This window comes from Strigops habroptila, chromosome 10 (genome assembly GCF_004027225.2).
Source record: "Strigops habroptila isolate Jane chromosome 10, bStrHab1.2.pri, whole genome shotgun sequence".
Lineage (NCBI taxonomy): Eukaryota > Metazoa > Chordata > Aves > Psittaciformes > Psittacidae > Strigops > Strigops habroptila.
This window is the reverse complement of record NC_046359.1, coordinates 24,972,635-24,987,816: the sequence shown is the minus strand read 5'-3', so window position 1 is coordinate 24,987,816 and position 15,182 is coordinate 24,972,635. Positions and strand designations below refer to the sequence as shown.

Here is a 15,182-nt window from a genome sequence, read left to right as displayed (position 1 = left end):
ACCAGGGTAGTAAGAATTCAGAATGCACGTTTTGCTTTAAAGTTCAAGGATTTTAAACATCTAGTGAAAAAACAGTCATTCATCCCACATCCTTTATCCCATGACACAAGAAGGAAAACTTTATGCAGCCTGGTATTTTGGCTTTTCGACCTTTGGTGATCCAGATTAATGCAAACACAAACTGTAATCTTCACAGCTGTCATTTTCACAAGGTAGCTTTTACTATTTTGTAAGCATTAAAAGTAGACCTACTAGATTTATTCACATGAACAGAACCAAGGGTATGGCGGCACTCACAGAAACCATTACGTTATCCTTGTCATCTTCCTATTTTGAAATGACACGGAGAAAGTGTAAGAACAAGCCTCAACTTCTTATTTTCTTCTACTAAGACTGAAGGGATAAATCACAATCGCTGCACTTACTTCATCTAAGTCAGACTGCAGGAAATCAGGGCCAAGTTAAACATTTCAACTGCATGCGTGCAGCGCAAACAGCAAAGGCTCTTTCGTTAGATCAGCTTTTTATGCATTTTTTAAGGTAATCTTAGGCAGAGGCACAGTAACCAAACACGGAGTGATCATTAACAGTAGGTAATAAAAATGAGCCCCATAACATTACCTCATCCTGAACTCTTATCCAACTATGTGTAATCTTCTCAGTACACAAGGAGAATAAGCAAGTTTTAACTACCTAACCACTGTGACAGGCTGCAGCTGCAAACTGCAACTCTACTGCTTCATTAACTGTGTCAAATTAATGCTAAACACTAAATAGAAGCAGGAGTTAAAAGGAGTTTTAACTCCTTAAATTGAAAAATTAAGCAAGCAAGCAGCAGGATCAGCCCTTAACTCTTCAGTTACCTCTGGTCTCCAAGAAAAATAAAAGAAAGAAAAATTAATGTTTCTATGAATCTGCTTGACTTCAAGCTTTTAATCATATATCTGTGCACCTACCTCAACTGCATCCTTTACTCACGAAAGGTCCCTACGGAAAGGAGACCACACAATCTTCTCTGACTCTGCACTTTCACCAAAGCACAACAGCACTCTGGGAACTTCAGTGGGTAGGTGAAAATTTTGGATTTTTAGCTCTCTAAGCATCATTTTTCTCAAGTCAGTTTACGCAGATGTTTTTGTTCTGTTATGGGAAGATAAAATGCTATGTACAGCCTTTCAACGAAAATGTTTACACTTAACTAATTCAAGTAGAATCAAAGTGAATTAAACACATCTGTAGCTATATTTAGATGGTACAAATTAAACTGGCAGCTTGTATCTTTTGTGGTAAGGATAATACCACATTCAGTGTTTGCTATATATGTGCTACATGATTTTAGCAGAAACAATGGTTTCTGAACAATATCTACAAGTAAACAGCTGAAAACAGAAACATTAACTCAAGCCGTCTGTCCAGCCAGCTGGTAAAGACATTTGTCTTTCATGTCCTAGTAGTAGTTTCATTGCAGCTGTGATGACCTAAAGGTGTAAGTTACGTTGATCTTGGAGACTGAGTTAATATCTAGGTGTATACTTAGAAAAAGTAGACTAGCTTCCCCATATGCTAAAGAAAAGCTTCTGCCTCCAAAAGCTGGTCTATTGTTTCCAAATTAGGTGCTCAGTTGTGCTACTTAAAAAACACTTACCTGTGGAATTTGTCCTGCCTAGATGATGAGGGACACGAAAGCTAAGCAAAAGAAAGGACGGCACTGTTGATTAACCAGCTAATAGCAAGTCCCAAGATGAGAACCATGTACACCATTTCCCTTACCCTCTTCTCTAACCGCTTTCACGGACACCTAAAATGCAAGTTTTTGGAGCTCCCATTTATGTCACAATCTTACTACATAACCTTAAAAAGCCTACCAATCCATTTGGACCATAAATAGACTACACTATTTATTGGCCGAGTGGCCTTAAGTAGTCCTCAAAAAAATCAAGATGATCTCTAATTTCATTTTTGTGACATTCATACCAGGAAAAACTGGAATAGCTATTGGAATAGCTTGTCAAAGTTGCGTTCAAACAGAAAATGTTGGTTTGGTTGTTTTTTTTACAGCTGTTTTCATCCTGAAAATTGATAAACACATATAAGCATTCTTCTGTGCTACAGTAAGTCATTAGCTACACAATCCATCTACACAAGTGCTGCAGAAGAAGCCATTTCAGTTTTCATAATTGTGCATCAAAATTTGTGAAGAAATTAAAGTTGTGTGTGCATATATATGTATAAAAATAAAAATCCCCATACAGCATTTCCAACCACAACATAAAGACTACTTGAATACACTTCTCTATTCAAGTTTGCAACAAGTATGTTGCTAACGTAAGTCAGAAACCCACTACTAAATGAGCAAACTGAAATAATACGGACAGAAAGAATGCTAGTAAGAAAGCAGCTAAATCACTTTCCGTCTCAATGGCATTTCGGAGAATGGTGGAAACAGGATCGGGGGGGGGGAATGATAAACACACAAAAAAGAGAAACCAAAAATTATAGCAATCTCTGAAATACTTAGGCTTAAGTTTTTCAAAGTCCTTGTCTAGTTTAGCTTCGGTTTCCATTAAAGCAGATTCCAAAACAACCACCAACTTCAGTTATTTGAATTTTGGATGCACTTCAGAAGACATGTCAACTTAGGCAACTGAGTTCTGACCTGTAGTGCTAGAGTTCTCATTATGCCAGTAAGTGATGGAATTTCCAGTATTTTAGTTTACTTTGAAAGAATGATAAAACACATCAGTTTAGTTTACTATATAATAATATGTATCACTTTTTTTCTTTTACCTTTTGAATCTGTCTTCACAAGCCACCTGAACAGGGCAGGAAGTGTTAATTATTCACCAGAAAGATTTCTGGTCTTTCCTGAATTAGTCACACAAGAACGTTAATAGTCAAAGGAGAGACTGCATCACAGAATAATGGATAATAATGGGGTCCTATCTTCATCAAGAGAGAGCTGCAAAACTGCCCGAGACTTGCAGATGTGTAATGCAGGTGGCTCTTGCTCTTCTAATTGCATAGCAGCTCTTCTGATTGAAAGACACTTCCTCCACCCACCACGAACACTTCCTTCTACATGAACATCCCTGGAACAACAATGGGTCAATATTGTCGTAGAGCAAGTTCTGATTTAAAACAAACACCTTTCCCTAAAAGACAGAGCTATAGAAGCTGTAAACACTCCCTGCTACCAAGTCTTTCATTCAAGACTCCCAAAGCACTGTGGAATTAAATGAAGAGTGATGTATGATTCACTAATGAAGGAAAACGTCCAAAGGGAAAAGCAGGGACCAACTGTCACATGGTGCATCAGCAGCAGAAATAGTAACAAATCCTTTCCAAACTTAAATGCCAAGAAGAGGATTTTTATTAAAAAATGGAACATTCTCCTACCCTCAGCTTTATGGGTTTATAGGCTCTAAGCTCTTGTAATAAATGTAAGATATATATAAAAAAAAAAAAAAAAAAAAAAAAACCAAAAAATATCAGCATTAGAGCACCGTATCTGTACATTTGAAATCAAAGTACCCAAAAGAAAGTTAAAACAGGAACATGCCCAGTGTCCAAAATAAAACCTATGCTAACAAACTACACACAAAATATTAAAAGAATATATGTCATTCAACACTAAATAGAGACATTCTAACATTTAAATAATTCTGGAAAAGAAATATATTCTAAAACAGGTATGTTAGAAGTATCACAAACACTCTATGTATTTGACAACACCAGGAGTTTCAAGCAGCAGTTAGTCCACTTTCTTAAATAAGGAGTCATTTGCTACATCTGAAGTATTATTTCCAAGGTAAGTTTAATTTCAATTACTTTGCCATGAAGAACTAATCACAAAGCTCGAATGCCAAGAAAAAGATATTTAAAGTGCTCAAGTATTACTGTCAATTGCTTTCTTTTGAAAGCTCAAAAATGAGTTAACCTAGGAAAGTTACTGAGTACGTATGGATTAATCCTAAAAGCCCTCTATCAGTTTATAGCACAGCTGACGGTTCATCCACACATCTATGTAAAAATTAAAAACCAAGATTTCTGCTGTCTCAAAGAACACCTTTATTTTAAGTATACTAAAATTCTCATAATTTTATAAAATCATGATGCTTTCCATATGGGTTTTTTTTGTCCTATTAAAAACTGAGTAATTAGACTAACATTCGAACTAAAATTGGAGAGAACCTTTATTATGGAAACATACTATGTTAAAAATGCTTTCACTCCTTCAAAAGAAAGTACACAGAAGTTGATTCTAATATCAGAAATTATTAGATTTTAAATTGATTAACATGTTAACAATTCAGGGGAACACTCGAAACCTATCTGCCTTAATAAGCAAGCTTTTGTTAACACAGACGATTTTAGAAACCATTATTGTCTGTTAGTTCACTGAAGGAGATCACTAAAAGAAGACAACACTAGGACATTAAACAGTGAACAAGCATTACTGCATCCAACACTAATGCCTCTTCTTGCAAACTGATGTCAGCAATACCTGACCTAAGATTCACCTTTCTCCAGCTAAAAATGCATTTGATTGAGCAATATTGGATACTTGTTAAAAAAAAGTTTCAAAGACAGTTAATTAATTGATCTAAAGCCCAGACTCCTCAATATTGACATTATATTAGACCAAAAGAGCATCTAATCAACAGTTAGAAGGACAATACAATTTCCAACACTGAGTGACTCTTGCTAAATGACAGCATTTTGCCGACTTTATACATGCAACTTCCTCTGAGACACTTCTAACAACATATAATTAGAGATCAAAATGCTGCTGTTACGGCGACAGGGCTGATCTCAGTATCAGTCATATTGTGAAGGCCGGCTGTGTTTTAGCAATTAAGTCACGGAGGACATAACTTGGGATTCTGCTTTTCTAAGTGCACAATTAGGAGGTTATCATGGAACCAGCCTGCCTTTTTAGTTTTTGTTTGTTTGGGGGTTTTTTGTGGTTTGGTTTTGGTTTTTTGTGTGTGTTTGTATGTGTTCGGGGTTTTTTGTGGGGTTTTTTTCATAGAATCATAGAATGGTTTGGATTGGAAAGGACCTTAAAATTATCTAGTTCCAACTCCCCCCCCACAGGCAAGGACGCCTCACCCTAGACCATGTCCCCCAAGGCTCTGTCCAACCTGGCCTTGAACGCTGCCAGGGATTTTGTTTTGGTTTTTTTGTTTGTTTGTTTGGGGTTTTTTTTTGTTTGTTTTGTTTGTTTTTAAAGAAAAGCACTGCTTCCACTGTAGTACTGTGCTCCTTCCTTTCCCCCCTTCCTTAGGTGCTTAGGAATTAAGTAGGACTTCTATACTCAAACAAGCAGAAGTTAAATACATAGATTACTAAAACGGGCTCTCAAATTGAACAACACACGCAGCATCAGAAACTACATAAAGAGCTGGAAACTAAAGAAAGTAATCATCAAATAACCTCTTCTTCTCTCAGCTTGTCTGACTGCTCACTAAAAATTATTTTAGGAAAGCCAGTTTTTACCTCCATTCACAATTTTTCATTACTTCCAGTTGGTTTCTTTAATTTACACCAAATAAACATTGGAAATCCAACACCAGCCAAAGTACATTTATTAAAGGACATAATGCAAATGAAAGTAACTTTAAAATACATTCCCTAAAACCACTAATAAAAATACTATAACATTTAGAAATGTAAATTTATCTTTCTCCCATTGACCTACATTGTTCAAATTCAGAGCATGCATATGGTGGCCAGATTAAACAGAAAGAATTGAACAGGATACCTACAATTCTTTCATAAATATAACATAAAGCAGAATTCCCTGCTGCAGGGAAGATCCCAGAGGACAGATTAAATGTAAAAATCCATCACCAATTTCCTAATACTTCCCCGTACAGGCAAGTACTGCACTTACCACAATGCTACTGCTCTGTTGCTATTAACAGAGAAATAGAACACAACTGCAAACGCCTTTCTTCTCCAACTCATGGAATACTGTAACTCTTCAATTAATACATTTTCCTGAGTACAGATAAAGAACAATGTAGAGTGACTGAAGCTATGTACTACAATACGCTGACTTCCAAATTACAAGATTTCAAAAAATGTGTTAAAAAGAAAAAAGTTAAAACCCCAAACTCCTTTAGCACATAAAATTCTCACCAATTCATATAAAAAAATTCATCCTTGACATAAAAAAAAATAAAAAATAAAAAACTTAAAAGCGGTGTCACATCAAAATCTTGAGTTAGAACATAATGGTTCACCATTTTAACAGAACCTAAAAATACCAACCCACTTCTACTATACGTTTGCAGCATCTCCACAGTCTGAAACCATTGATCATGGTCATCCACATAAAGGTTTCCTTTTCAGAAAGTCTTTTTCAGAATCATCTTGCAGTAGCTGCACGTAGTGTCCTCAAGAGTATTTTCTAATGTGGCCTTTTCAGTGTCCTGAGAAAATACCTTTCTAATATCTGCAACCTACGTTCCTTCACAAATCTGATGTCTGGAAAAGTCAGTTCATGCTGCAGCTATTGCCTGATTTTTGATTCTTCTTCCAAAACCAGAGAAAGGTTTTGAACCCTTCCTGTACTGAAGAGACACGAAGAATATTTGAGCAAAAGAGAGAAAACAAAGGAAAGACAGATCGATGTAATTTACCTGCCTGAACTGAATATGAAGTTTATCTCTGAGACCCATATAAGGGTTTCAACATAATCAAAATCAAATATGGCCCCAAAACATTCACAAGACATTTGTGGTAACACTTTAAGATCCAAGGTTAATCAGTCTAGGTTACATATTTGAGGAGATACAGGAGCACAGTGACATTTTAAACCTCAGAGAACATTAGCAATAATTTGTTGAAAAATGTATCACATTATTCATTCCTACCAAACACCTCTAAAGAAGCCCGTGTCTATTTATATGCACAACCTTCTAATTTAAAATAATTTTAAAATCTAATAATTGGCATAGCATGTTAGTGAAAATATTCAAGACAGAACCAAACATATCCAATGAATATATCCACCAAGGATCATTCTCTCAAGTTAATGCTTTGCATCACTGTAACACCTTAAGGGAAACAATGGGTCATGATGCTTCCATCAATTCGTATCACAGAATCACAAGATGGTTTGGGTTGGAAGCGACCTTCGAGATCATCTAGTTCCAACCCACCTGCAAGCACAGCCCAGAAATTTGAGACTTCAACAGCTCTCCAAGCCCAACATGCAGCAACAACATTACTATGTTTGTGGAAGTTTTGATGTCAAAGTGGTTAAAATATATGCAATTAAAACCAGCAGCAGTATTTTGTTAAAACCGATGCCTACATTATAACCCTCTAACAGACAGGACTTATCATTAGAAACTTGAGAACCCAAAGCATGTTCAATAAAATGAAGCAATATATGAAACACAACATATCTATACTACAATACAGCAGTTGAACATCTTACTAACTAAGATGTTAGTTAGTAAGATATTTCATAGTGCTAATCATGGAATAATCATTAGCACTGCCCAAATCACAGTACCTTTGACTAATGGCAGTTTACAAAAGACATGAAGAAGGTACTGACTGACTGACTGACAGGAAGATGGAAAGAAGCCTGGGAAGTGACCTAGGCACAGTAACTCAGTCCTCCAAGCTTTGAAAAGCAGTACACAATCTACTTCTTTCTCGTTCGTTCCACTTGTAGGAGCGGCAGCTATGACACCGAATTTCATACTGAATGATGAGAAAGTTACAGTTAGATTAAAAGGTGCTGAATATGTCTGTCTAAAATTAGCACAGCATCCATCTACAATTAGAAATTCTTTCTAAAATGTTTTATATAAAGATTTTTAATAAATTTATGGTATAAGCAAGTGTTTGTTTTCTCAAATTCTGGCTTCACTGAAGAAGTGAAGATTTTTAATCAAGCAGGCCTATTTTTGGATCTTTTTGAAAAAACACCCTCATATATCAGCTGTTTGAATTTATTCACTCCTTAGAATTATCATACAGCAAGATCAAAGAAAACAAAATCAACTACCTTCCTCCCTACCCCCCCTGAGAGAATGGTTAAATTATGGAACTACTTCCTGCAGGATGCTGTGAGGGTCAAGAGTACATATGGATCACCAACTCATTATGCAAATTCATAAAAAAATAGGTAAGACCTACTAAGACATAAATCTATAAACCAGAGGACAACCTTATGTCAGACTGCCAGAAGTAAAGGAGGTATACCAAGATAAGCATCACTGCATGCTTGCTCTGTCCTTATGTTTATTCCCTCATCATCACTCATCACCCAAATCAGCAACAGGGCTGGATGCATCTTTGGTCTGATCCAGAACAGCTGTTTTTCATTAAAAAACAAAATCTCCTTTCTGTTTTGTCTATTCTATTAAGTACTGCAAAAGAAAGCACTGTTTTCACATTCCTCGAAGACAGCTTATTACAGTTAAAGTATTAAATCCAGTCCATCTGCTTTTACTTTGAGTGCCAAAAACCCCCATTCCTAAAGGTAAGCTTCTGCAACTAATAGATCCAAAATGCAGTACCTTGCAACTGTGGTTGCAAGAGGCAATTGCTTACTGTACAAAAAAGGGGAAGGGAAAAAAAAAAGGTAAAAAAAAAAAAAAAAAAAAATCTATCTTTTGACTTCAGTTGAAATGCTCTTCTAGTTGTATTATGACTGAGGGAAATCACAAGAGCCTCACAATTTATCATTCTTTATTCTGCATGTTCTTATTCAAGCAGGGATCATGACAAAGTTCAGTTCCCCACCACCACTCTCTCCTCAGACAGAAGCTTCTGTATGTCTCATAATGCTCAGTGTCTTCCAAAATTAAGATCCCAACAAAGAATTTCAGTGTCTCTACAATTCCTCTTATCGTCCTCTGTAGCACTTCCTAGGAAAACTTGTAAATAAATCAATTCCTTGTCGGACTCTGTTTCTGTCACTTAAATAATTTGTCACTTCTCTTTGTGCACAGACCAGTAGATGTGTTATGGCAGTTAATGATGGCTTTAACTACAAACTGCTTCAAGTTCTTTTACTCAAGGATATGACAGAGTAAGATAAAAAAAATACAATAGTCAAGTAGTATTAGTCTCAACCTAAGACCAAAACAGAGTACAAGGACCGCAGCAGGCAAATTACTTGATTCCAACTAACCACAGTTTCAGTGATAGATGGCCTATAAACATTTGTAATAAACAGAAGCAAACAAGCTTTTCTCTTACCAAAAAAAATTGTTTAGGCCTTGTGCAAGTGGTAAGAATTAACCTTCCTAAGACATAATCATCCTGAATTTATTGATTTAAATCTGTTTAGCACTTCAGAGGGAAGAACTGACACTTCTGATCACCAACAATGGCAGAGAAACCCTGCCCCTCAAACAGCACTACCCACAGACAGCTACCCCAAAGCATTTAATTTCACCATCACTGCTCACTCTTTGCTCAAAGACCCCAGTTAATACTGAGGTCTAATAAACAATAACCTATTTGGTAGCACTGTGCTGTCTTGCATAAACTGACAAATTCATTGCTTATTCCAGCATCTGAGCCAAAGCTCCAGTAAGTGAAAGCCTGGCTAAGGAGCTGCATAATACAAGCACAGTGAAAACTAATTCTCAGGGGAAAAGGTACATATTTCAACAGTTTACTCAAGCCTCATTTAGGAACATCTATGTGAGGTTACAGCAAAATTAGGCTTATGAAGGCATTACGCGTTCACGATGACCTAAACAACCTATGAGATTAGAAAGTATGTATAAAAAGGACAGTCACTGAGAGTTCATATGGAATGAACAGCTGTAATCACAAAAAAAAAAAAAAAAAAAAGGAAAAGACTAGGCAGAGAAGAGGCTTCTTAATAGCATATAGATAATCATCATTTGTTTAGAAGCTAAAAGCAAGCTTTGGTGATATACAGTCACAAACTAATCACGTTTACGTTAAATGATTCACCATTTTATCAAATGTTTAATTTTAGTAAACAAAATTGAGAAAAGAGCCAGATTGGCATGGCAGGGACCTGATGATACATAAGTGACTGGAAAATCCAGACTCAGAAATAAACTCAGGATTGGGCCTGCACAGAATGCTTGGGGCACAATGTCTCATCACACATATGATGCACACAGTGTCAGAGAAAGGCAGAACAAATGGTAACATCCTGCAAAACCCCTGCTGGCATATTCTCAAACACTATTGCCACCAATTTTAGCTGACTACAATACCTTATAGTTGCCAGAAATAAGATGAAATGAAACTAATCATACTGTGTTTTCAATCAACTTCCTGCTGGCTGCCACCATTTCAAGAATGGAATTCATTTGTTTTACATCCATTAACATATTTCCTTCTTTACTGGTTCTGAGGCACTCATTGCAATGGTATCGGGTTATCAGTCTGAGCCATAAGAAAAATAAGCAGCGGTCACTACAGTACAATAGAATTGTAAAAGTATTACCCTTTCTGACATACTCCTTCACAGTATATGCTTCTACCAGCCAAGGAGCATTTTAGCTTACAAGTCTCATCTACACATATAACTGTTTAATAGTAAAAGGCCCGGCCCTTTGATGAGCTATACACAAATAAAACCTTTGTGGAGTCCTTTAGAAGCCAATAAGGAATTGCCAGCATGCAGTTCATTAAAGGATCATGCCTCATCTCTAATAGGCAAAATGGCTTAACTGAAATATATACATATAGTAATATCTTCATGTATTTATTAACTTAGAGTTGAAGATTTTATATATGCTATAAAGCGAAACAGGTTTCTGAAATCCGCTAGTCTAAGAAAAAAACCCAATATTACATGGTCTGTTAATCAGGAAAAGAAGAAAGAATTTTTCCAGATCACAAGAATGAGAAGTTAAGCACAGAATAAACTCTAGATAAAGTAACCTGAAATAACAACTCGCATACTGCACCCTTTCCAATCCTTGTACACTAAGACTACTCTAATAAAAAACAAGATAGCTGCAACTGACTGAAGTTTCAGATATAAAAATAGGAAGGGGAACAAAATATTTCCAAACAATAAGTTGTATGAATAGAAAAATATAAAAATCATTTCAATGCTCCATTTAAACTTTACTTGAGCAAAAATGACAGACTGGACATTCTAAAAAGAAGGGCAAGTCTGCACAAGATTTAAGGATGGATTCCATGACCTTCAACCAAAGGTAAGCAAACATTAGCTGGTGACCTTAGGCAGATGTTTCAGAACTTCTGAACAGTCTCACTCAAGCCTCTCCATTCAGCTGTTCCTTTTTCAGCCTCTTAGATCTCAAAACATCAAGAGTTTAGTAGTTTTCTAGTCACTAGAGATTCTTAAAACCTATAGAATCTGAATTTCTAATATAAAGCTGGCATTCTAAAAGAAAAGCTGGCATTCTAAAAGAAGAACCCCTCTAACTTTAATGCAGCAGTACATACTAGTCTTCTCCTGTAATCTGTTTATATGCCACCACTATCATCATGCATCCCAGGAGCTACTTCTATCACTGTTCACCAACAGGCAAGTTTTAGCCTAGAAACCCACGACTTACTTCAATTTTAATGCTTCTTTCAGCATTTTCCTTATTGTTTCCTATCTTTGTGGATTACTGGAGAAGTATGCATCTTATTGCAAACAGTCCTGGCTAAGTAATACATTAAAAAAAAAAAATAATAATCACCATCTTTTATACTTGGCAAAATCTAAACCTTATTGTTTGACCTGCTGACACCAAGTCGTTCTGCTATCTACATGGTTCAGGCTCTCAAGAACAACTGTGAAAGGATTCTCAACCATTAGACCAATGGGAACCAGGAAACATAAAACAAGACTGTTCCTCTACAGTTCCAAAGTTTCAGAACTTTTAATAGCCTTAAATGTCCTGCACGTAAAGAGTAAATACAGCCCCATTATTCCAAAATGTGACCTGACAGACATATAAAGGTGACAAGAAAGTCACAAATAAGACTCTGTCTTAAGACATGCTGCTGGTAATAACCCTAGCTGACACCGCGGAATTCCAACTTCAGATGCATATAAGGCTTTTTGCTATCAGGATTTACTTTCTTCAGAAAGCTGGTATAAAACTATGACCCCTTAAGTACTCCTGCCAATGCAACTGCACTAGAACGGCATGCCTGTACAGATTTACCTGTTTTTTCAAGTACTAGCAAGGACTAAGTAAATAAGGACAAGAAGACTCTTAAGTTTCTTCAGGACTGAGAGTACCATCAAACTGTGAAAGCTGACAGCACAATTTGGTCTTTTCGAAAGGTTTCGTTTGGGTTCAAGTGGAAAAACAGATACAGTTTGCCACTGTGTATTGAAATGAACCTGGCAGACACTTAACTGAAAAGCAGATTAATTTATTCACTGTGTTGGTGGAGAAAGTGTTTTCCCAGTGTTGCCCTTTGAAAGTATCTTACAAGAAACACTAATGTTTTTCTTGTAACCAGGGGGCAGAGGGAGGCAAAAAAATACCTTTTTGATAGCTGCTTGTGCAAGGGAAATATATGTTTAAAAAAAATATAAGAAAAAGTAGCAGCCTTAAAGGCAATGGGTTTTCTTGAGAATGTCCTGTCACCATTAAGCCGATCCCTGAACACGAAGCACCAGATTTCCTTCTCGTTATCACAACACACTGAACCAGCCTGAAGAAAAAGTTCACTTCCAACTTTCTGGAACTCTCCCTTCACATCAGTATCACGTTACAGAAGTCAGTACACTACATAAGATACAGCAGCAACTTGCTTTCCACTACATTACAGAAAACGTCAGGCCCAAATATGGGAGCCTCACAAAACAAAAATAAAATAATTTACTGTATATTTATAATCTGTCTTGCAAGATCACTCCCAGCAGGGCCATGGCATTTGTTGCAGTTCAGGCTTCTGTCATAACTCAAAAATGGGATTTCATTTAAAATCCTGCCACTCCAATAAACCAACCAAATGTACAGTGACATTACTAAATCACTCTTATTGCACCTCTTTTCTCTCAGCCTCCACTTCCCCAGAGTACCTTAAATTATATGACATAAATCCCAAGAAGGTACAATCACAGACAAGTGTAAATCTCAGGTGGGCCCTCAAAAGTCTATTTAGTCACATATTCCTTGAACTTCCCATAAATAAGAACATTAGGGACTAATATTACTGATACACATTAAAGACACTGTATGATCATGTGTATCTGCCAGTATACATTCTGCCATGCTACACCTGATTTAGAAAAATAAAAATCAATAATGAAAACGTCTTCAGACATATGACCCTAGAGGTGATAGGAGTTTAGCAAGGAACAGGCTTACTTTTTTTTCATCGTTGGGAAACAGGTATGACCCTACTTCCTTCTTCCTAAAAGGGGATCAGCCGACAGCTAATGAGGACCTTATCTATTATGAACCTCCCTGCCTTCATAAGGTGGAGACACAAGTGTATTTTTGTCCTTAGCATTTCTCCCTCATTAGCTATGCTGCCCTGCGCTGACCTGCGTGAGAGCTCCCTGTTCCCGGGCGCAAGGCAGGGATGTGTCAGGCGCCCTGTTCCAGGACCCCAACCCGGGCACCCAGGGGTCCGCGTTACCCACCCCTCGCCCCTCAGGAGCTAAAGGCAGGCCCCGCAGCGCAGCCCGCAGCCGCCTGCCCCCCCGCAACCCCAAAGGAGAGGCTGCCGCTCCAGGAAACCTGCGTAGCTAGGGAAGCGAGCAGGCCTTCCCCCAGCGAGCCGCCGCGAAGGCCGCCGCCGAGGAGCTCGGGCGGCGGGGGAGGCTGCGGGGCCGCCGCTCAGGGCCAGGCCGGGCCCCCCGGCGCCCAGGGGCGGCGCAGCCGCCTTTCCGCCCCACCCCCCTCCCTGGGTGACCCGCTGCCTCCGAGCCAGCAGCCGCCGCCGCACCCGCCCGGGCCCCCGGACGCGGCACACCCGGCGGGCAGGGGGACATCCCTTTGCCTCAGCGGGCACCCCTTGCGGCCTGCCCGGCGGGGACCAACGGCCGCCCCGCCCCGGGGCGAGCTGCGGGCTCGGCCCCCGTGACAGGCCCGAGCCCAGGGCTACGACCTGGCCCGGCGCCCCGGCCGGCCTCCCCACCAGGCCAGGCCCGGCCAGGCCCACACCGAGGCCCTACCCCCGCCCGGCCGCGGCCCCCCGCCGCCTCGCCCTTCGCCTCGCCGCCCCCCTCCCTCGCCGCACCGGGCCAGCTCCAGCCCAGCCCCCTCCTCGCCCCTGGGCCTCGCTTACCCCCAGAAGCCGCAGGGGCAGCGCGGTGGCAGGCTGGGCGCCTTGCTGCGCTCGCTGCCAGCGTCTCCCATGGTGGGGCCGGTGCGCGGGGCGGCGGCAGCGGCGGGCGGGGGGGGCGCGGGGCTCCCAGCCGGGATTCCAGGCCGGTCAGCTGGAGCCGGGAGACACCACTGGGGAGGTGGTGGAGGGGCGGCCGCGGGAGGGGGGCGGCCGCGCCCTACCGGTCGGGCCCGCCGGGGAGCGGAGACACAGCGCGGAGCTCTCTGCGGCGGCCCCTCCCGCCCGGCGGCTTCTGTGACGACCCCGCTGTCGCAGCGGGGTGCGCCCGCCTTCCCCCGCCACTCGGCCCCTGACTCAACAATGCGTCCCCCCCTCCGGCGCCTTGCCTCCCCCTGTCCTTGAGCGGGATGGTTTCGCCAAGGCACCGGATCAGCTGGGAGTGGCATATACCATAGCCTATCCCCGGGGGGGAGCTGGGTTAGATCGGGGACGGTAACTAGGGAAGACGCAAGTTGGGAAGGCGTCCGTAGATTTGAGAAGGGAACGGACTTCCCTGTGAGGAGGCTTAGCTGGGGCTGAGGCCTGCTGAGCTACCCGGAGCCGCTGCCCTCTTTTGGCTCTACCCACACGTTAGGCACATAGTGGTACAGCCAGGGAAGACCGGTGCGGCGGGGGTGCCGGCGCGAGCTGCGCACGCGCGGAGCGCCTGCGACGCGGAAGTTGGTCGGTGGCGAGCGGGTCCCCGGGGGCCTGCCCCGCACGGCGGGGCCTGCCCGGGCCGCCGGGACACAGGGCTGGGCGCAGGCGCTCGGCCGGGAGCTGCCTCAGCGAGGAGGGGCTGATTGTTGCCAGCCCGGTGTGCCGGGGGTTGGGCGGCCTGGGAGCACCCGGGGTCTCTCCCTGGCCGGTGGCCGCCTCTGAGGAAACCGGTGCCGGGGTGTGAGGGATGG

At 40.9% G+C, this 15,182-nt stretch overlaps 1 protein-coding gene across 2 annotated transcripts in view; it reads right to left on the bottom strand.

Annotated features, from left to right (window-relative positions):
• The window catches only part of ZFAND3 (zinc finger AN1-type containing 3), a 142,255-nt gene extending 127,720 nt beyond the window's left edge, over positions 1–14,535 (bottom strand). Inside the window, exon 1 of one of the 2 annotated variants that reach the window (XM_030499217.1) lies at positions 14,233–14,535. In XM_030499217.1, the coding sequence (XP_030355077.1) occupies positions 14,233–14,303 (71 nt within the window). In that variant the 5' untranslated portion in view covers positions 14,304–14,535. The remainder of the gene's footprint in view (positions 1–14,232) is intronic. The other variant, XM_030499218.1, reaches the window with a different exon arrangement.
• Positions 14,536–15,182: the final 647 nt, after the last annotated feature.